Source organism: Schistocerca nitens, chromosome 4, assembly GCF_023898315.1.
Source record: "Schistocerca nitens isolate TAMUIC-IGC-003100 chromosome 4, iqSchNite1.1, whole genome shotgun sequence".
NCBI classification, from domain to species: domain Eukaryota; kingdom Metazoa; phylum Arthropoda; class Insecta; order Orthoptera; family Acrididae; genus Schistocerca; species Schistocerca nitens.
Genome location: NC_064617.1, coordinates 955,837,038 through 955,858,515, shown reverse-complemented (window position 1 = coordinate 955,858,515; position 21,478 = coordinate 955,837,038). Strand labels below are relative to the sequence as shown.

The 21,478-nt window shown below is 44.0% G+C and overlaps 1 protein-coding gene across 2 annotated transcripts in view; it reads left to right on the top strand.

The window, feature by feature from the left end:
• LOC126253629 (TBC1 domain family member 12-like) overlaps positions 1 to 21,478 on the top strand; it is a 355,671-nt gene that overhangs the window by 317,005 nt on the left and 17,188 nt on the right. For both annotated transcript variants that reach the window (XM_049955110.1, XM_049955109.1), the window contains exons 7-8: positions 14,247 to 14,447; positions 19,356 to 19,569. In XM_049955110.1, the coding sequence (XP_049811067.1) occupies positions 14,247 to 14,447; positions 19,356 to 19,569 (415 nt within the window). The remainder of the gene's footprint in view (positions 1 to 14,246; positions 14,448 to 19,355; positions 19,570 to 21,478) is intronic.

Sequence of the window (21,478 nt, the reverse complement as noted above, 5' to 3'; positions counted from 1 at the left end):
TGAATGTGATGTCAAGGGGCTAATTAATCCCAGTGGATTAAAAATAGATGACCCGACACTCATTAATTGGTATTGGTGCAGTGGTGAAGATCTATCACTTCTCCACAATATTCATTGGTAAGTGTGATCTTCATCCACTACCAGAATTGTTGATACTCCTTATCCATATCTGCTGTGAAGGCAATGTGATGCATGCAGAAGCATACTGTTATAGAGCACAAATCCTGTTGGACCTACTATTAGCAAACCATTTAGTGACAAATTCATGCTTGTTTTGGTGGAAAAGTCAAACTCTTCCCTTGGTTTAGTAGTCAAGCTGGCTTCCTTAAGGACAGCGTGATGTGGCATGTAATATGAATTGGCAGCTGTCATGACTGTTACCAAGCTTTGTTTGTTTCACTAGAATCTGAGAGAAGCAGTGTGGAAAGAATTGACTAATTGACTTGGCTCTTTGTGAAATGGAAGATGAACAACGAATCTGCCTGTGGAATGTTTAGTTGTGTGTTCCACAAAGTGTGCTTTGCATTGCTCCTCTTCTTTCATCATTACAACATTATTTAATTCTTGTATCTCTCAGAATTTCTTTACGAATGTTTGAATATCAATGTCAGTTTTTACAAAGCATAACACAACCGGCTGCCTTGCTGAAATGTTGTGCTCTACCATTTGATACTGCCCTGACATAACTGAACATAGTTATGTCTCTTGAAGCACAGGATGATCTGTTCGTATGGAGATAGTCCTCTTCTTCTGAATATGTGGACAAACTTCTGATCCCAGCAACACATTGATCTTACCAGGTGACCAAATTTCTGGATCAGCATTCAGTAGATAACATGAAGTTGTTTATACTGGAGTTGACTTGAACAGACACACTGTGTTTTGTTTCTAAGAGGCTTGCACCTATTCCTCGAAGGTGCCAGTATGTGTCACCTGGCACATTGGAAATGTGCAGCTTTATGTTTCATTGTGAACAACGGCCATTTCTATGTCTACATGATTATTCTGCAATTCACATTTAAGTGCTTGGGAGAGGATTTATAGAACCCCTTCCATACTGTTTCTGGACTGTTTCACTCTCATGGGAAAAATGAACACCTCAATCTTTCTCTGTGTCTCTGACTTTTCTTATTTTATTATGATGGTCATTTCTCCCTGTAAGTTGGAATCAACAAAATATTTTTCCATTTAGGGGCGAAAGTTGGTGGTTAAAATTTAATGAAAAGATGTTGTCACAATGAAAAACACCCTTGCTTCAATGGTTGCCCTCCTAGCTTGTTTATTATATCCATGACACCTTCCCCTATTTCATGATAATACAAAAGGAGCTCCCTGTCTCTGAACTTCTTTGGTATCCTCTGCAAACAGCCTTGTTGTGGTGGTAACTTTGGTACCTGTCAGACCGAAGTTAAGCGCTGTCTGACTTGGCTAGCACTCGGATGGGTCACCGTCCGGGTCTGCTGAGAGCTGCTTGGAAGCGGAGTGCACTCAGCCCTTGTGAGGCCAAGTGAGGAGTGACTGGACTGAACTGTAGGGGGCACCAGTCACGAAAACTGACAACGGCCAGGAGAGCTGTGTGCTGACCACATGCTCTTCCGTGTCTGTATACTGTGATGCCCAGGGCTGAGGATGACATGGAGGCCGATCAGTACTGTTGGGCCCTTTCAGGCAAGCAGTTCCTCAGAATAGGATGGACAGGTATAGTGTAGGAAGTCTCTTTAGTGTCTTCTACGTATTCTGCCAGCAAAACAGTCTTTTGTTCGCCCCACCTTCCCAACAACATTTTACATGTGATGATTCCAATTTAAGTTGTTTGTAACTGCAATCCCTAGGTATTTACATCGATCAACAATAGATAGACTTTTTTTCTCCAGTAATCATGTGGAAAAACATACACACTTCTTTGCGGAACCCCAGATCTCTCTTCTGTTACACTTGGTGACTTGCTGTCAGTTATTGTGAACTGTAACCTTTCTGACAAAAAATCATGAATCCACTCACAAAACTGAGGTGGTACTCCATAGATATGCAAAATGATAAGCTGATTGATTGTAAGGAACAGTGTCAAAAGCCTTCTGAAGTCTAGAAACGTGGAATAAACTTCAGATCACTCATTGAAGCACTAATTACCTTGTCTGAATAAAAAGCCAATTCTTTCACAAGAATATTTCCTGCATCTGTGCCTACTGTGCATCTATAGATAATATTCTTTGAGGTATTTCGTAATATTCTAACACAGTATATTTCCAAAACCCTACTGCAAATCAGTGTCTGTGATATGGGTCTATAATTCATTGTATTACTTCTTTTTCCTTTCTTGTGTAGTGGTGTGACTAGTGAAACTTTACATTCTTTAGATATGTATCTTTCATTGAGCGAGTGGTAGTACATGATAGCTAAAATTTAGCTATTTCATCAGCGTACACAGAGAGGAATTTGACTATCTGGACCAGATGATTTGCTTTTATTAAGTGACCTATGTTGCTTTGCTACTCTGTGTATAGACATTCAAGTTACTTGTGTTGGCAGTTGTTCTTCATTTGAGTTCTGTAATATTTACTGCATCTTCTCGGGTGAAGGAATTTCAGAAAACCGACTTCAGTAACTCTTCTTCAGTGGCACTGTCAGTGGTAACATTACCATTGCTAATATGCAGTGAAGGTGTTGTGTGCTTTACTGCTGGTCTGCTACACACGCCATCAAAATCTTTGAGTTTTCTGTCAGATTTTGAGACATAGTTTTGTTTTGAATCTATTACAAGTGTCCCCCATTTATGTATATGCAAAATTTTTGAGCCTCTGTAAAGTATAGCCAATCTCAGAGATGTTGCATTATTCTGAATCAGGCAAATATTTTTTGTAGTAGTGTCCTGACCTGTATTGTATGCTATATGGGATATTTTCTCTCTTAATAGTTTATAAGCATGAACCTCAATTGCCACCAATGCTACTTTTTTGAATCCAAGCCGCATGTTGTCTGCACTTAGATTGTTAATTTGGAAGGAATGGAGGTGCTCTCTGAGGAAGGTGTCAAGCAAATTATCTATCTTTTTAACCAGATATATTTTGGGTTAATTTTCATGGATTTTGATGTTTTGGTACTCAGTTGCTACAGTGACCTTACAGTCACTAATACCTGTATTCATCATGATGATCTCTATTTACTCAGGGATGTTTGTTGCTACTAAGTGTAGTATGTTATCACAGCTATTTACACTTCATGTGGGCTCCTTGCTCCTTTGCAAGGTACTAAAACACCAGATGTCCATTGTATGCATTTACTATAGCGAAGTTTGCTTGGAATCAAAACAGTGGAAACCCCCAGATATTAGGAAAAGGGTAGATTGCTGCTCACTGTAAAGATGATCTGTTGAGTTTCAGACAGGCACAACAGAAAACTGTTTCACATTAAAGCTTTTGGCCAAAGACTCCTTCACAAAGAAAAACACACACACACACACACACACACACACACACACACACACACACACACACACACACACCCTGCGGGTCCGGGGTAAGAATAGGCCCGAGGTATTCCTGCCTGTCGTAAGAGGCGACTAAAAGGAGTTTCAACCGTTTCGGCCTTCCATGTGATGGTCCCCCTTGGGGTTTGACCTGCATTTTTCAAAATTCTACAGAAGTACGAGCCTTTTGGGGAAGGACGCCTTATGTGGTGTACCACTGGTCCTCAGTGCACTAAGACCTTGGCACTCAGCATTGTAACGGCGTTGTAACCATACCCACTATTCCTCAAATTGGGCCTAAACGCCTGATGGGTTGTACAAGTTACGCCCATAGTGCGTCCCCATCTGCACCTACGATCATGATGGACTTTCCATGGCACCCGAAATCCAGCACGGTAGCCAGCCCGTTGTGGTGGGGTCGTCATGTACCCTCTAGGTTGTAGCCCCCTGACAACACAGGGATCGTACTGCCGATACCTGAGCTGCACCCTCCCCACGTCGGCCAAGGAGTAGGTGCCCGTCTCCTTGGGGCATCAGGACTCCCGGCAACGGTCATCCTGCCAGGTGGCCCTTGCTGAGGCTGGGTGGTGCCCGTGGGGAGAGCCCCTGGTCGGAGTGGGTGGTATCGGGGCGGACGTTACGCAGATGAAACGTCAACATGTATCAGGTCGCTCTGTGGCAGAGTCTTATAAAAAGAAAGGTACTGTCTCTGGTTCTGGTTCTCCTGCCCTTTCCCCCTTGGCCACTCCCTGGGAGGAAGGACAGGCCCGCCGGCTTGGGGCGAAGTACTTCCCCCGCTATTTGGTCTGTTATCAAACCGATGGGGGGACGTTCGCCACCTCCAAGCTCATGTTCTTTGTTCAGCACATCGAGGACATCTTCGGGGAAATCGAGACTCTTAGTAAAATGCGTTCGGAGTCCGTTCTTATAAAGACCACCTCCGCCACACAGTCGGCGGCGCTCCAGGCGTGCGACCGACTAGGGGACATCCCAGTGTCCATTGTCCCGCATCTTGCACTGAATAGGACGCAGGGGGTTATATTTAATCGGGACCTCCTGCTGCAATCTGATGAGGAGCTCAGGGCCAACCTGGAGCGCCGAGGCGTGCATTTCGTCCGGCGAGCCCAGCACGGCCCCAAAGACCGTCACATCGACACCGGGGCCTTTATCCTCGCCTTCGAGGGGGACGTTCTCCCGGAGAAGGTAAAGGTGATGTGCTACCGGTGCGACGTGAGACCTTCGTCCCGCCTCCTATGCGCTGCTTTCCGTGTTTGTGCTTTGGGCACATGTCGTCACGGTGTGAGGCTGAGCCCCTTTGTGGCGATTGCGGACGTCCTCTTCATGAGGAACATACATGCACCCCACCACCTTGGTGCGTTAATTGTCCTGGCATCCACTCGCCTAGATCTTTAGACTGCCCCGCGTATCAGAAGGAGAAGAAGATTCAAGAACTCAAAACTTTGGATCGTCTCTCTTATTCTGAGGCCAGGAAGAAGTATGACCGCCTCCATCCCGTGACGTTGACAACTTCGTTTGCCTCAGTCGTGTCCACTCCTTCCACAGCATCGTCACCCCTATCCTGTCCCCCCTCCACCTCCTCCCCCCATCCGGGGTCTATGCCTCCGCCTCCCAAATCCCTCCCTTCCAAATCCTCCTCCCCCGCGGCCCCCGCCCCCTCTGCCCCAGGGGCCACCCTTCCTCCCCCCCCCCCCCCCCCCCTCTTCTCAGGCGTCCATCGGGGAAACGTTCCGGACCCCGGCTTCCAAGGTCTGGCGTTCCAAAACGGACCCCGCGCGTGAGGACCTTCTTCGGGTCCAGCCCACCATCCCTGTGCTTCCTCGGACTTCCAAGAAGGCCTCCAAGAAGTAGTCTCTATCCTCCTCTCCACCCCGGCGCGTTTCGTCTGACGCTCCATCCGTGAGTCGCTGCTCCCGGCCGTCCTCAGTTTCGCCGGGACGCTCTGCTGCCAGGCGCTCAGCTGGCCTCTCATCGGCAAATGATGCTGCCCCTCCTACACAACCCGGGACAGTGGCCGCAGCTGGCGACGACTCAATGGAACAGGATCCGCCTCCCACCGGTTGTAGCGTTGTTCCCTCGAAACCTGGCCCTCCGCGGCCGTCGAGGTGACCAGCGCTTCCCCCGTCTCGTTCCCCCTCTTTTTTGACTAGCGATGGCCTTGTTACATTGGAACATAAGAGGTATTTGATCCAATCGGGAGGAATTACAACTGCTCCTCTGCCTGCACTGTCCGCTTGTCCTTGGTCTCCAGGAAACCAAGTTGCGCCCAACTGACCGTATTGCCTTTACCCACTATACCTCGGAGCGGTATGACCTCACCCCTGTGGATGGTATCCCAGCTCATGGTGGGGTCATGTTGCTCGTTCGGGACGATGTCTATTACCATCCCATCCCATTGACCACCCCACTCCAAGCAATAGCTGTCCGTATTACTCTTTCTGCTTTTACTTTTTCAGTTTGTACCATCTACAGTCCGTCATCCGCAGTTAGTCAGGCTGACGTGATGCACCTGATTGTTCAGCTTCCTCCGCCGTTTTTATTGTTTGGCGACTTCAATGCCCATCATCCCCTTTGGGGCTCTCCTGCATCCTGTCAAAGAGGCTCACTCTTGGCGGATGTCTTCAACCATCTCAATCTTGTCTGCCTCAATACTGGCGCCCCGACTTTCCTCTCGGACTCTACTCATACCTACTCCCACTTGGACCTCTCGATCTGTTCTACCACTCTTGCCCGTCGGTTCGAGTGGTATGTCCTTTCTGACACCTATTCGAGCGACCACTTCCCCTGTGTCTTTCGTCTCCTGCACCACACCCCATCCCCACGTCCTTCGAGCTGGAACATACCGAAAGCTGACTGGGGACTTTACTCCTCCCTGGCGACCTTTCCGGACCACGATTTTCTCAGTTGTGACAGTCAGGTCGAATACCTCACGGCTGTTATCGTCAATGCTGCCGAACGTTCCATTCCTCATACTACCTCTTCACGTCGCGTTTCCGTCCCCTGGTGGAATGAGGCTTGTAGAGACGACGTGCTTTACGCACCTTTCGCCGCCATCCTACGTTGGCGAATTGTATTGGATATAAACGACTCCGAGCGCAATGCCGTAGAGTCATCAAAGACAGCAAAAAAGCTTGTTGGGCCTCTTTCATCAGCTCCTTTAACAGTTTTACTCCCTCTTCTGTCGTTTGGGGTGGCCTGTGCCGGCTGTCGGGCATTAAGGCCCACTCCTCGGTACCTGGCCTGACCTCAGGTGATGAGGTCCTTGTTGATCCTGTGGCTGTCTCCAACGCCTTCGGCCGGTTTTTCGTGGAGGTTTCAAGCCCCGCCCATTACCACCCTGCCTTCCTTCCCAGGAAAGAGGCAGAAGAGGCTCGGCGACCTTCCTTCCACTCGCTGAATCTGGAGACTTATAATGCCCCCTTTACTATGCGGGAACTCGAACGTGCGCTTGCACTGTCCCGGTCCTCTGCTCCGGGGCCAGATGCCATTCACGTTCAGATGCTGGCACACCTTTCTCCGGCGGGCAAAAGCTTCCTTCTTCGTACCTACAATCGCGTCTGGACCGAAGGTCAGGTCCCCATGCATTGGCGTGACGCCGTCGTTGTTCCTATACCCAAACCCGGGAAGAATAGACACCTTCCTTCTAGTTACCGCCCCATTTCTCTTACAAGCTGTGTCTGTAAGGTGATGGAGCGCATGGTTTATGCTCGGTTAGTCTGGATTCTTGAATCTCGACGGCTACTTACCAATGTCCAATGCGGCTTTCGTGCCGCCACTCCGCTGTTGACCACCTTGTGACCTTGTTGATATTAATCATGAACAACTTTTTCCGAAGGCGCCAAACGGTAGCCGTGTTCTTAGATTTGGAGAAGTCTTATGATACCTGTTGGAGAGGAGGTATCCTCCGCACTATGCACAGGTGGGGCCTATGCGGTCGCCTGCCCCTTTTTATTGATTCCTTTTTAACGGATCGAACGTTTAGGGTACGTGTGGGTTCCGTATTGTCCGACGTCTTCCTCCAGGAGAACGGAGTGCCTCAGGGCTCCGTCTTGAGCGTAGCCCTTTTTGCCATCGCGATCAATCCAATTATGGATTGCATTCCACCTAATGTCTCAGGCTCTCTCTTTGTCGATGACTTCGCGATCTACTGCAGTGCCCAGAGAACATGCCTCCTGGAGCGCTGCCTTCAGCGTTGTGTAGACAGCCTATAGTCATGGAGCGTGGCAAATGGCTTCCGGTTCTCTGAAGAGAAGACGGTTTGTATCAACTTTTGGCTATATAAAGCGTTCCTTCCGCCATCCTTACATCTCGGTCCCGTTGTTCTCCCATTCGTGGAAACAACTAAGTTTGTAGGGCTCACGTTGGACAGGAAACTTTGTTGGTCTCCGCATGTCTCTTATTTGGCGGCCCGTTGTAAACGTTCCCTTAATGTCCTCAGAGTTCTTAGTGGTTCATCTTGGGGAGCGGATCGCACTGTCCTGCTTCGCTTGTATCGGTCCATAGTTCGATCGAAGCTGGATTATGGGAGCTTCGTCTGCTCGGCCATCCCTCTTACGCCATCTCAACTCCATCCACCATTAGGGGTTACGTCTTGCGACCGGAGCCTTCTACACTAGTCCCATCAAGAGTCTTTATGCTGAAGGTGCCGAATTACCATTGACCTACCGGCGCGACGTACTGCTGTGTCGGTATGCCTGCCAGCTGTTGTCAATGCCCGACCACCCCTCTTATCAGTCCTTCTTTGCCGATTCTCTCGACCGTCAGTACGGGTTGTATGTGTCTGCCCTGCTGCCCCCTGGAGTCCGCTTCCGTCGCCTGCTTCGACAATTGGATTTTGCCCTCCCTACCACCTCCAGAGAGGGTGAGAGCCCGACACCACCTTGGCTCCAGGCTCTGGTTCATATTTATCTCGACCTCAGCTCACTCTCGAAGGAGGGTACTCCGGCTGCAGTGTATTGCTCACGGTTTGTCGAACTTCGTGCTCAACTTGCCGGTCACACCTTTATTTACACCGATGGCTCCAAAACTGACGATGGTGTCGGCTGTGCCTTTGTCGTCGGGGCCGCCACCTTTAAATACCGGCTCCTCGACCAATGTTCCAGCTTTACGGCCGAGCTTTTTGCTCTCCATCAGGCCGTTCAGTATGCCTGCCGCCACCGCCATTCATCGTATGTACTCTGCTCTGATTCCCTCAGTGCTCTTCAGAGCCTTGGAGCTCCCTAGCCGGTCCATCCCTTGGTGCAACGGATCCAGCAGTCCCTCCATTCTTTCGCTGATAATGGTTCTCCTGTCAGCTTTCTGTGGGTTTCCGGACATGTGGGAGTGCCTGGGAATGAGGCTGCAGATGCTGCAGCCAAGGCTGCAGTCCTCCTGCCTCTGCCAGCCTCCCATTGTGTCCCATCATCTGACGTTCGTCTGGTTGTTTGTAAGAGGCTTGTGTCGTTGTGGTGGGATGCTTGGTCATCCCTCGAAGGAAACAAGCTCCGGGCAGTAAAACTGCTCCCAACTGCTTGGACATCCTCCTCCTGACCATCTCGGCGAGAAGAGGTCCTTCTGACCAGGTTGCGGATTGGGCATTGCCGGTTTAGCCACCACTACCTGCTCTACGGTGACCCAGCCCCGCAGTGCCCTTGTGGTCAAGCATTAACAGTGCGCCATGTTTTATTGTCGTGTCCCCGCTTTAGTCAATCTCGTGTTGTCCTGTCCCTGCCATCTACTTTACCAGATATTTTAGCTGATGACGCTCGAGCAGCTGCTCGTGTTCTGCGTTTTATAACTTAGATGTCTTTGGACAAGCCACTCAAACTTTTTTACGTCTTTTATCTGCATCTTTGTCAGGACTTTCTGGTGTCCCCCCCCCCTCCCCTTGAGTTTTACTAGATTCCATGTGCTCTAACAACTGTGACTGGGCACTAATGACCTCAGTAGTTGAGCGCCCTTAAACCCCACAAAAAAAAAACCACACACACACACACACACAAAAGCACAACTTATGTGTGCATGACTTCTACCATTCGCAGCTCCATCAGGGATGCAACTGTCACGTGGACAGCAGGCAAATGGGAGTGGGAAAGGGAGGGATAGTAGGGTAAGCGGGGGAGGTGGGGGGGGGGGGTCGAAAGAACACTGTCTGGTAGGGCATGTAGGGACTAGATGGTGGCCTGATGAAACTGCCAGGCACAGCATTGGGAGATGAGGTGTGAGGGAATCCTAACAACGCATTCTCCTCTCCCGAAATTATCCTGGACTTAACCTTCATTAATCCACTGCCCCACACCCTCCACCCAGTAGTTTCTTTCTCCCTCTGTCCTATCATCTCCTCCCTTTTCAAGTCCATACCCACATTGTGTGCCACCCTCTGCCAAAGAATCTGCACATCCTTTTCCTTTCCCTGCTCCTCTACTTCTCCTCTCTGTTTTTTGCCTCCACACCCCACCTTTTGACACTGTGCCTGGCACTCTCGTCTGGCCACTGTCTAGTCCCTGCCTCACAAGACAATGCTCTTCTCTTACCAACCCATACACTACTATCCCTCTCCCTTACCCGCCTCACTCCAGAGTGCTATTCATGTGACAATCGCATTCTGGTCAGAGCTGCCATTGGTAGCAGTCATGTGTGCATGGTTTTCTGAAGAGGCCTTTGGCCAGAAGCTGTAATGTGAAACAGTCTTTTCATTGTGCCTGTCTGCAAGTCAATGGGCGCCTTTATGGTGAGTTGCAGTCTATCCTTGACCTAATATTGTTGACTTGGAAACTGTTTGAGATGGACTTGGATTCACTGGCAGCAACAATTCATGAGGTTTGAAACTGATTATCAGTGACAAGGTGTGGCACTCGTCTCTGGTCCCTGTGATGTATTTTTACGTGCGTGCGTGCGTGCGATGCATAATTGCGAAGGATTATACGTTGCTGCTGCAATGCAATTTCTTTTATAATTTTTGTTCACCTATCTCTTTACAGCGGTAGATCTTCGCACGTAAACTCCTGACTACAGCTACTTAAGAGATCACAGAAAAGCAGTGTTGAGGAAACTGTAACCTCATAGCTACACGCCGGAGGCCGCTATAAGTAAAATTTGCTGAAAATTTTCTATGTACTTTAAAGAAATGATTCAGAAAGGGGATGTCACTCGTACTTTAAACATGAAGTTCAAATTTAACCTTCAATAGATCTTTATTGCCATTAAGCAAGATCATCAGCCCACATTTAAGAAAATTACTAAAGTGCTCACAGATCTCACCATACCTAAAACAGCCAGAACTTTTACCTTCCCAAATTCCGAAACCAATTACTTGCAATGCAGCCAATGATTGGCCAATTACTTTTACACACGATATTCAGTGGTTGTCTTTAGTAAAAGTTTATGCTCGCCATAAAATACTCAGTAAGAATATACTCAGTACCGCCACGCTATATAATTCAAAGTTCACTCGCGATTTTCGTCGGAACGAATTATCACAACGCTCTAAAGTTTTCATAAACAGTGTCTGGTCACCACCAGATACCATTAACACTGGACCATAATGCGGAAGTCATCCCAAGACTTCATCTTACACGTAATGCGAAAAGTCACATCCAGCATAACCGCCTCCAATCAAAGCTAGCTCGCGACTCCGTCTCACTCTCCCACACTCAAAACTATATCTCCTCGCTAGGCGGCCAACCGTCTCGCTTCTCATTTGCTGTCGGCACTTACGACCAATGAGAACTCACTTCTAGGGTGTGGCTCGCGCCAAAATCTAGCAAGCACCAACCACTTCTCTAGGCTCATTGACGTCGTCAAATTAAGTAACAAAAAACTCTCTAATTAAATGAACAAAACAAAATGAACTATAAGCTTTACTCTACATCTGGAATTTATTATGTAGTCGCGAATGTTCTGGCTGTCTTATGTATAAGCATACATACTTGGACATCCGACATTCACTAGTAGGGGAACCACTAGTGGATTCGTTCCCACGTTACAGAGTTGGAACACTTGCCAGTTCCTGTAGAGAATTACATGAATGATTTTTAATAATGCCGAACGTCCCACATACTCTCACACACGCATTCTCATTCACACGCGCCCTAACACACAATACACACATTTACTTAAAATTCTTGAAATTATTATTATAGAAAAGTCACAGAGGTTTTCTGAAACTAAAAACTTTCCAAATTTATATATGAACACTGAAAGTGTTATCAGATCATCGTACATAGTCACTGAAGGTGAACTATTACATCACTGTATTTATTTAAATTCTTGACTGTTGGAAAATTATGTGGGTTGTTGTTGTTGTTGTTGTTGGTTTTTATATATATATATATATATATATAATGGAATTTTACTAACTTCCAAAATACAACTATTTTTGATCTCAGACTTTGACATATTGTTTGTTTTCACAACAGAAGAATGTACATCAAATATGCCGTTCCTCAGGTTATTCCTTTATTAGTTATTAATATTTTCAGTTTCGTATAATGTAAGTGGCCTGCCAGCGCTACTCCACTGCTTTCACACGCGCAGCTGCAACAGATGGTCGTGACGTCAGTCTGCAGGACACAACTCGTCCGTTACTGACCGTATAATATTCTACCGGCTTACATTGCAGCTCACAGACATTCTGAAGTAAAGCTTTTAATAGACAAATGGGCGATCGCGCACTAGTTGCAACGCCACATCCCTATTGTTCCAAATCGTTTTGTGACCGCTGTCATTACACTGCATTAGATAACTGTGAGTGGTACACTCTGCTGTGATACCCAGTAAATCAAGCAACTTTGTTTATGGGGTGGTCATGGGCATGTCCACAGTAGCTCCTTTCTGACATTCTGTCACTGGCACGTAGTGAGAAGTTCACTGGTATGACATATGAGCACAGTGGAAGGTCTGACCCCCCCCCCCCCCCCCACACACACACACACAGAGAGAGAGAGAGAGAGAGAGAGAGAGAGAGAGAGAGAGAGAGAGAGAGCTACACCACTCCAAAGTCACAAGTGTGTTATTTTAAGGGGGGTGCCTTTCTGTCCAGTGAGCTAACTTAACTTTGTTGTCCGTGGATCAATGTGTATTATCACTAAGTGACACTTCATTACTATAAATGAAACATGTGTTAATAATTCTAAAGCTGGAGAAACTAAACATCTAATTAGATTTACTTATACTGCAGCTGTTTAATCACTGGAATATCAAATTAGTTCCACTTCAGTATCTCGAGGCTATTTCCAGCATAAGTGTTGCCAACATCACAAGGAGGGCTATTTTCAGTCATTATGTGGGCATTATGTAAATGGTCCTTGAGTTTCACGGGAATCCTTTGAAGAAAGATGAACATCTTTCCGAGGACACTGTTGATGAAGTTCAGAGATTAGACATTGGTGGTACTCAATAGAATAACTCTACTTCCTCCAACATTCATGTGTGTGAACCATAAGGATAAAATAAGGGAGATTAGGGTTCTTCGAGGACAATAATTGTCCATCACTGTATTTACTAGTGGCACAGAAAAGGTGATGACTAATAGTGGTTAAAAGTGCTCTATGCCATTATCTGTACAATCACTTGCAATGTGATAATTTATTATTTGTGTGACATCCAAAACAATGCTGGATTAAATAGGAACTTCTGTACTTTCGCTCTCGGTATACTGCACCTGGCTTCACCAACATGTTTGTAGCTCCTGTCATTCCTCTCCTTTTTTCTTTTTTTTCTTTTTCTTCTTTTTCTTTTTTTTCCCCTCCACCACTGCTAATTCCTCTATAATCTCTCTTGCTCACTTTCCCATATTTATTGTTGTTGTTGTTGTTGTTGTTAAAAACCCCTTAACACAAAATTCCAAGTTATCTTGCATTTATTATGTTGACAGAAACTTAAAATCGTGATTATACTTGGCCATCTTAACAACAGACCTTTAAAAAAAATAATGCCTTTCTCATACCTATTTCAGTGTCATTACTTAAGTACTTGGCCACAAGAATGCATCCAGTCGTACATATGTGGTTTGGCTGTCATATATATATTTAAGGTGGTTGCCACTAGATATTGCCTTTATCCAAATACACAACAACAAAACACAGGCTTTCAGCCTCTGTCTTGTATTGTTGTGTAGGCAGTGCTTCTAAAAATGGATGGCTAAAGCAATGCTGAGTTTGACACTGAATTTAGCAGCTCAGAAAGTGAAGAAGAATGTGTTATTACTTCATTGGAGATGGATAGTGATGACAGTTCGTCAGATGATGAAAAAGTGCTCACCCCTGGTGTGTGATAAATACATCTGCTGTGCTTCACCCACCTCCTCAAAGATCTCCATTCACAGGAAACTATTGTGAAATACATGGTTAGACATAATATCTATACAGAAATGATCTTCATAAGATTTTAACTCATTTTTTTGATAGTTAAAATAATAAAAAATTATGTGTTTTTGGAAAATTATTTGTATAAAAAAAAGTTACAGTACCTGTATGTTATAATAATATAATTCTAATGTAGTTTCATAACTCTTTTTTTGTGCACAATGTTCGTTTAGAGAGACTCTTTAAGAATACTTAGTTAGATGTAAGAGAGGCCATCTTGGCAGGTAAAATGAACGGATGGATGGATAAAGAAATAGCAAAATTCTATATAGTTTGCATCCTAAGCAGTAGTAAGAAAAAAATCACATTCTGGAATAAAGTGTATTGCCAAATTATTGTAACATCATCTTTAAATCCTGACTTCTGTGCTCAAGATCTGTAATCATTTTTGCCACTCCTGCATGTTACTTCTGTTTCAGGGTGGTCCATATTATGATATTTTGCATAGTCTTCTTGGGGCCTATGTTTGTTACCGTCCAGATGTGGGATATGTCCAGGGAATGTCTTTCATAGCAGCCGTCCTGATATTAAATATGGAACCAGCCGAAGCATTTATCTGCTTTGCTAATCTTCTCAATCAGCCATGTCACATGGCTTTCTTCAGGCTTAATCAAACTGTGGTAAGTTTTTATACCTATTCTCTGATATAACTTAATGTTTATTCTCAGTGTCCTCCCAAAGCTGTTAATCAGTTTTGTTTCAGTGTTTGCATTTTGAAATGTTTGTGAAGGATATGTGCTAAAAAGATAAAGATAAAAAAACCATTTTCATTTATAAAACTAACAGAAAAATAAACAAATGAGGAAACAGTGTTGACTGAAAGACAAACAATGTAGACATCTGAGGGGGGAGGGGGATTAAGAAAGTGTTTGGGGAATCTTGTTTACATACATATAAAAATGCTGTGGCCAGATGATTTTGGGTGAGAACAGCATTTTTTTAAAAATCATTTTTCATTAAGTTAATGTGAACCATAATTTTCTCTAGTGCAGAAAAAAGTAGCATTAATTAAGTAGCATGGAAACGAGTAATTTACTCCTAAGAAAGTTCTAACAAAAACTTGTGCTAGGTTTCTCATGTTAAATTGAGTGTGAAATAATCTTTCTGATTATTCCCAAAGTTTTTCCTGTGTTGAAATATTGTCTTTGTCTCATACTCAGAGAGGTTGTGGTATTGCACAAATATCATTTACAACTGTGGCCAGAATCTCCGCCCTCTTAACAATGGGAGCACATGAAAGAAATTAAGCAACATAAACATTTATTTATTTCTTGCAGGAACATTATTGCATGTTTGTCTATCAGCAATATCTTGTATAATGGTTTGTTAGCACATGCCAAAGACGTCTGCCAGTAACAGTCATGTAATTATCTTATTGTAGAACACTTTTAATCACCGAGCGAGGTGGCGCCGTGGTTAGACACTGGACTCGCATTCGGGAGGACGACGTTTCAATCCCACGTCCGGCTATCCTGATTTAGGTTTTCCGTGATTTCCCTAAATCGCTCCAGGCAAATGCCGGGATGGTTCCTTTCAAAGGGCACGGCCGACTTCCTTCCTTCCTTCCTTCCCCATCCTTCCCTAATCCGATGAGACCGATGACCTCGCTGTCTGGTCTCCTTCCCCAAAAACAACAACAACAACACTTTTAATCAGTATATTATCATTATTATGTACTGGTCAGTAATGTGTTTGACATCCAGAGAATGTTTTGGATTTAAGTACATCACCGATTACAAGTATGTAGTGTAAAAAAATTAAGATGCTGATTAAAATTGTCATAATTAGATAATCATTGGTGCCCCAACAGAGCTTTGCACAGATTGCACTAAGTATCTGTTGCTGGACAACTTACCTGGTGCAGTTGTAATTGTATCAAAATTTGTCCAGTAGTGCCCGAGATTAACCTTTGCGTACAGAGAGAAAGAAATTGGTGGGAACATCAATTTAGTAATAGTATAGATCTGACTGTTACTGGCAAATGATCTCAGCATGGTTTCAGAAACTAGAGATCTTATAATGTTCGGGATGGTGGGCCTGGGTTCAGTACCAATCCAGCAGTAAATAGGAGTGTACCACAGAACTTCTGAAGACCTAAACAAATCAATACTTACAATGCAGACATTGCTAGATAGCTGATATAAAAATGAAAATGGTATACTATGATTATTTTGATTCCATAATGTCATACGGGGTTATTTTTTGGGGTAAGCTTAAGTTGCCTATGTCCAAAAAGGTGTAATAAGAATTATTTATCTCGTGAAGTCAAGAACATCTTGCACAGACCTGTTTAGAGAACTATTTCTCTTTGGAAACCAGAATATCAATCTATGGAATCAGTAGTGTAAATAAGAATAATATTCACAAAGGTTTAAAGTCACTCACTTTGATCCAGAAATATGTCAATTATTAAGGAACACACATTATCATTATCTTGCCAGTAGCCATAAAAAGTTTCACTGCTAATAAAGTTCAGTTTAAGAGAAGTATAAAGGATTTGTTGGAGGGCTACTCCTCCTCCTCAAGTGAGGAATTTATTAGTAGAATCATCTGATGTGTGTATGTTAATAATGATACCAAATAATGCAAGTATTAGTACAATGTGACTTCTCTACATATTTAGTGTAGTGTGATCACTGTAAATGTGTTGTAAGACATTCTTTCTATATGATCATGTGTGGTTAGAAAAGCCTAAGAATTATTATAAGCACCTCAGTGTACTCAACGCATACATGTTTGTGACAAGTTTTTTATTACCTTTTAAATGAAAGTATGTGTAAGATTTTTTGAATTATTCCACATCCATAAGGACTTTGCTTGGGATCTATGGAAAGTACTTTAGTGTGTATTTGTTTTTCTATGTAAATATTTGTTTTCTTGTTCTTCTAAAATGCTCTGCATCTTGGCAGATTTCCTTACTACGGATCTATTGGATCAAAAAGTACAGCTAATCTAATTTAAATAAAAGTAGTCTCTATTGGGAGCTATTTGCCTGCAAACAGAGCAGTTCTTAAAACTCACACTGGGTGGGAAAATCTACTCTGCATACAGTCTGCATACAGTCTGCATACAGTCTGCATACAGTCTGCATACAGTCTGCATACAGTCTGCATACAGTCTGCATACAGTCTGCATACAGTCTGCATACAGTCTGCATACAGTCTGCATACAGTCTGCATACAGTCTGCATACAGTCTGCATACAGTCTGCATACAGTCTGCATACAGTCTGCATACAGTGTCCAGCTGGTAACTAATGACTCTGTGAAAATCAGTACAGACACATCACAGGACAACTGTGGAAAGCCAATAGGGAGGGAGGTGCACAAAAATCACACTTAAACTATCCATCATAAAAATGTGATTTATTGGCATCTATTAGATCTTGACAAAATATCACTTCTGTTACTTTATTAGACCATCTTCTCCCAATAGCTGATGGCTTCACACAATGACATATGACCATTTTCTACCAAGGATTTGCATGCTCATTAGACTGGCCACTGTCCTATCAGAATTTTATACATGTGCATCAAAAATGCATTTTAAAATTCTTGTAGACTTTCTGTACTGAAAAACTTTGTTGATGACAAAGCAACATTAACTCCCAAGTTCAATAGTGTTAAACACTTCAAAAACATCATCTTCACCCCATAAGATGAAGTAGAAAGTAAAAAGATTTATTTGTTCAGTAAACTAGGTAAAGAAGCAGTAGTGTCATATTTTAATCAGCTTCAAAGGACAGGAGCATTTAGAGGAACTATGCAGTGTGTTTAAAAGAATAGTTGACCATGCTCCAGATGGATACATGATACATACCCAGCAGAACAGTTCATAATGGCAGGAACCCTTTACAGTGTACAGCCTCTGTAAACAAATTCTGAGAGAAATGGGCTGACACATAATAGGTGTGAAACAAAGCAGAGACCCATAGACAGAGGTGTTGAGAATGAAATGTATTTGCCTGTCAAGAGAACAGTGCATGAAGCTTTCGGTGATAACCATACCAGTATATCATCAAGATTTTTCACAAACCCCAGTGAAATTCTGGTGGCATGTGGAGGATGTTAGTGACATGATAGTTATTTTCCAGACAACTCATGGACAAGACAGGAAGTAAAGCTGAGAGCTACAAAGCAAAAGCACAAATGTTGAACTCAAGTTTTCAAATGTTCATTGCAAATGAAAAGCCATGGGTATTGGCCCAATTTAATTCTTGCACCACTGAAAAGATGAGTGATAAAGGTATTGGTGTCTGTAGCGCTAAGAAAAGCTCCAGGACCTGATAAAACTTGTACTAGATTCTATACCAAATTTGTACATAACCTGGCTCCTCTTTCAACTATAACATACTGTGTGTCCCTTCAAGAAAGAATAGTGCCCAGCAGTTGGAAGAAAACAAAATTGCTGTCCAATATCCTTGATAGCCATTTGTTTTAGAGTTATATAACATATTCTGAGCTCTAACATAATGAAGTATTTTGAACAGAAGACCACCTCCATGCCAACCAATATGGCCTCCAAAAAGAAAGATCATGTGAAACCTGACATGCACTTGTCTCACGTGACATATTGAAAGCCGTGGATTAAGGCAGTTGGGTAGATGCATTATTCCCCAGTTTCCAAAAAACATTTAACTCACTACCACATTGATTCTTACTGTAGAAAGTATGATTGTATGGGCTCTCAAGTGAACTTTGTTGCTGAATTGAGGATTTTTTTGGTAGGGAGGATGCAGCAAGTTATCTTCGATGGAGAGTCATTGACTTATGTAGGAATAACTTCGGGTGTGCCCTAGGAAGTGTGTTGCTGTTGTATGCCGTATGTTAATGTTAATGTCGGTGTAGACTCAGATGCAGATCCCAATATATAACATGCTTCCTACAACCACTAGAACTTTTAGCTCATTGCTCAATTTTGCTAGGTCCCAGTCACTCCCTCAGATTGTTTTGAAAGTCAGATCTTTCAGCTAATCAGTTTCAGGAGCTACCAAGGAAAGAGCATCTGGTGCTGAACTCTCAGGCTCAGTTAATTGTGGCAATCTAGTGTTCCTCTTAGCACTGCACCATTTTTTTTTATTACGTAGTACTAGTAATTAGATGGCTGCTTTCTATCTCAGTACATCATGGACTTGAAACTTTTGTCTTTATATTCGGATGTAAAGTGATACTGTTTTCTTGTGTGGAGAGGGAGGGGGGGGGGCTAAAATTAATAACACAAAGTACTTTATAAAGATCCTAATCCTAGTTTTCCAGTTTATGAAAAGACATCTTTCCTTTGCTGATGTCTGTCAGGAGTAAAAATCAGCAGTCTATACTGAAGATAATTTTGTGGAGCATTATGGCAAAATTAACAGAATAATTAAATCTCAAAATGAAGTGCAGCCAGTAAAAGAAAAAAAATATTTACTGCATTACACAGGATACAGTAATTCACAAACAGTACACATCAGAGTTGTCTGTAATATTTTCTTTATCTATAGAGATATTGCATACTGTTAGTTTCATGATTTTTTTTATTTGTCCCCAGATGAATGCATATTATGCAGCATATGACTGTGTGTTCCATGAGAACCTGCCAAGGCTGCATGCACATTTCTCATCGGCTAATTTAACAGCTGATCTCTACCTCATTGACTGGTTATATACTGTCTTTGCAAAAGCTATGCCACTTGATGTAGCGTGTCGTGTATGGGACGTCTTTCTGCGGGATGGAGAAGAGTTTCTTTTCAAGACTGCGCTAGGTAGGTTTTGGATGAATGAATGTGCTTTTCGTATTTTGTTGAGTAGAAATCTGAGAGTCATTTCAGTAAATACTTGTTAACCTGAAAATAATAGCCTGTCCAGCATCCTTACAAAGAGAGAGTTGCTTGTAAGAGTATTTATGTTTCCAATAAAAGTGATGGCACTTTGCTACATCATTTTGCTGTATTATATAAAACCTAATGTTGGTTTAGCTGATGTTTTATGAAAAATCTTTCTTTTTTAAAAATTTTACATTATTCTGTTTAAAATGTATAAATAATTTGTGTAGAAAAACATGTGCTATTTCTGCTTAAGTGATGGTTTTGGCTTTTGATGATGATGATGATGAAATATGAACTGAAGAAAAGCTACAGTCAAAACATACTACTTGCTTGCAAATAGTGTGTAAAGCTGAAAATAAGAGAAAGTTTTGGAGGACACAACATAGTGTGATTCAGTGTATTTAATTATAGCATACCATTAAATATAAACTGCAGTTTATTTGCCAGTTTACGTCTTAATTACATAAACAGATCAGGGAGCCCCCCTGCGGGTCCGGGGATTAGAATAGGCCCGAGGTATTCCTGCCTGTCGTAAGAGGCGACTAAAAGGAGTCCCACCCCCTCAAGGGGGTCGTTAGCGCCTGCGTCCGGAGACGGACGGTTCCACGACCTCTATTTGCAGTCATTTTGCTTTTTCACTTCTCGTTTCTTCCTTCCTTTGGTTGGTTCCTTTCTTTGCTCTTCTCCACCTCACTGTCTTACTCTTTCCCTTGTCTTCTTCTCCTTGCCTTCTCATTGCCTTCTTCTCATTGCCTTCTTCTCATTGCCTTCTCCTTGCCTTCTCCTTGCCTTCTCCTTGCCTTCTCATTGCCTTCTCATTGCCTTCTCATTGCCTTCTCCTTGCCTTCTCATTGCCTTCTTCTCATTGCCTTCTCCTTGCCTTCTTCTCCTTGCCTTTTCATTGCCTTTTTCTCCCTGCCTTCTCTAGTCTCCGCCTCGGCGTTTGAGACAGTCTGTCCTCTCTCTCCCTCTCTCTCTTCTTTTTCCTCTTCTTCCTTCCTCCCTGTGCGTGCCTGAAGGCCGACCTACACGTTCGCACGCGTAGCCGGTGACGGGGTAACGCGTAATTCCCCGCCCTGGGTAGACATGTAAGGCACGCACGTACCCCCTGGTAAAGGCCAGGCCCAGGGAGGGGTGATTGCCTGAGCTGATACCTTCTGACCATGCCGACTGGTCCCTCCGTCTGTTTCTCGGGAGGTGTGACCTGAGGTGTAAACATTCACCTAAGGCGGGAGTGCCCTCTGAGAGGGTCCCCACAAGGAAGGAGCGCGCCATCGGAGACGCTGGCAATCATGGGGGATTCCTCCGCAATGGATTTCACTCCATCTCTCTCGACTTCTGCCCAAAAACGGAAACATGACCCGCCACCAGTGACAAAAGTACTACCGCCTGCCCCACAGTTCCTCGTCGTTTCTCGATCTGAGGACAGAAAGGATTTCTCCTCTGTCAACCCTTTCGTTATTCAGAAGGGCGTAGATGCCATAGCCGGATCTGTCAAATCTTGTACCAGGTTGCGTAACGGTACCTTATTACTAGAAACTGAGAGCGCCTTTCAGGCACAAAAACTGCTTCGGGCCACACTCCTGTACACGTTCCCTGTCCGGGTGGAGGCTCACCGAACCTTGAATTCGTCTCGTGGTGTAGTCTATACTAGCTCCCTCGACGGATTGACTGACGAGGAGATTCAATCTTTCCTCGCTGAGCAGGGCGTGACGGCTGTCCATAGGGTCATGAAAAAGGTCAACAATGACCTTGTACCAACCCGGACACTTTTCTTGACCTTCGATAGTGTTAAGCTGCCATCGCGCATCAAGGCAGGCCACGAGGTTATTTCTGTTCGCCCCTA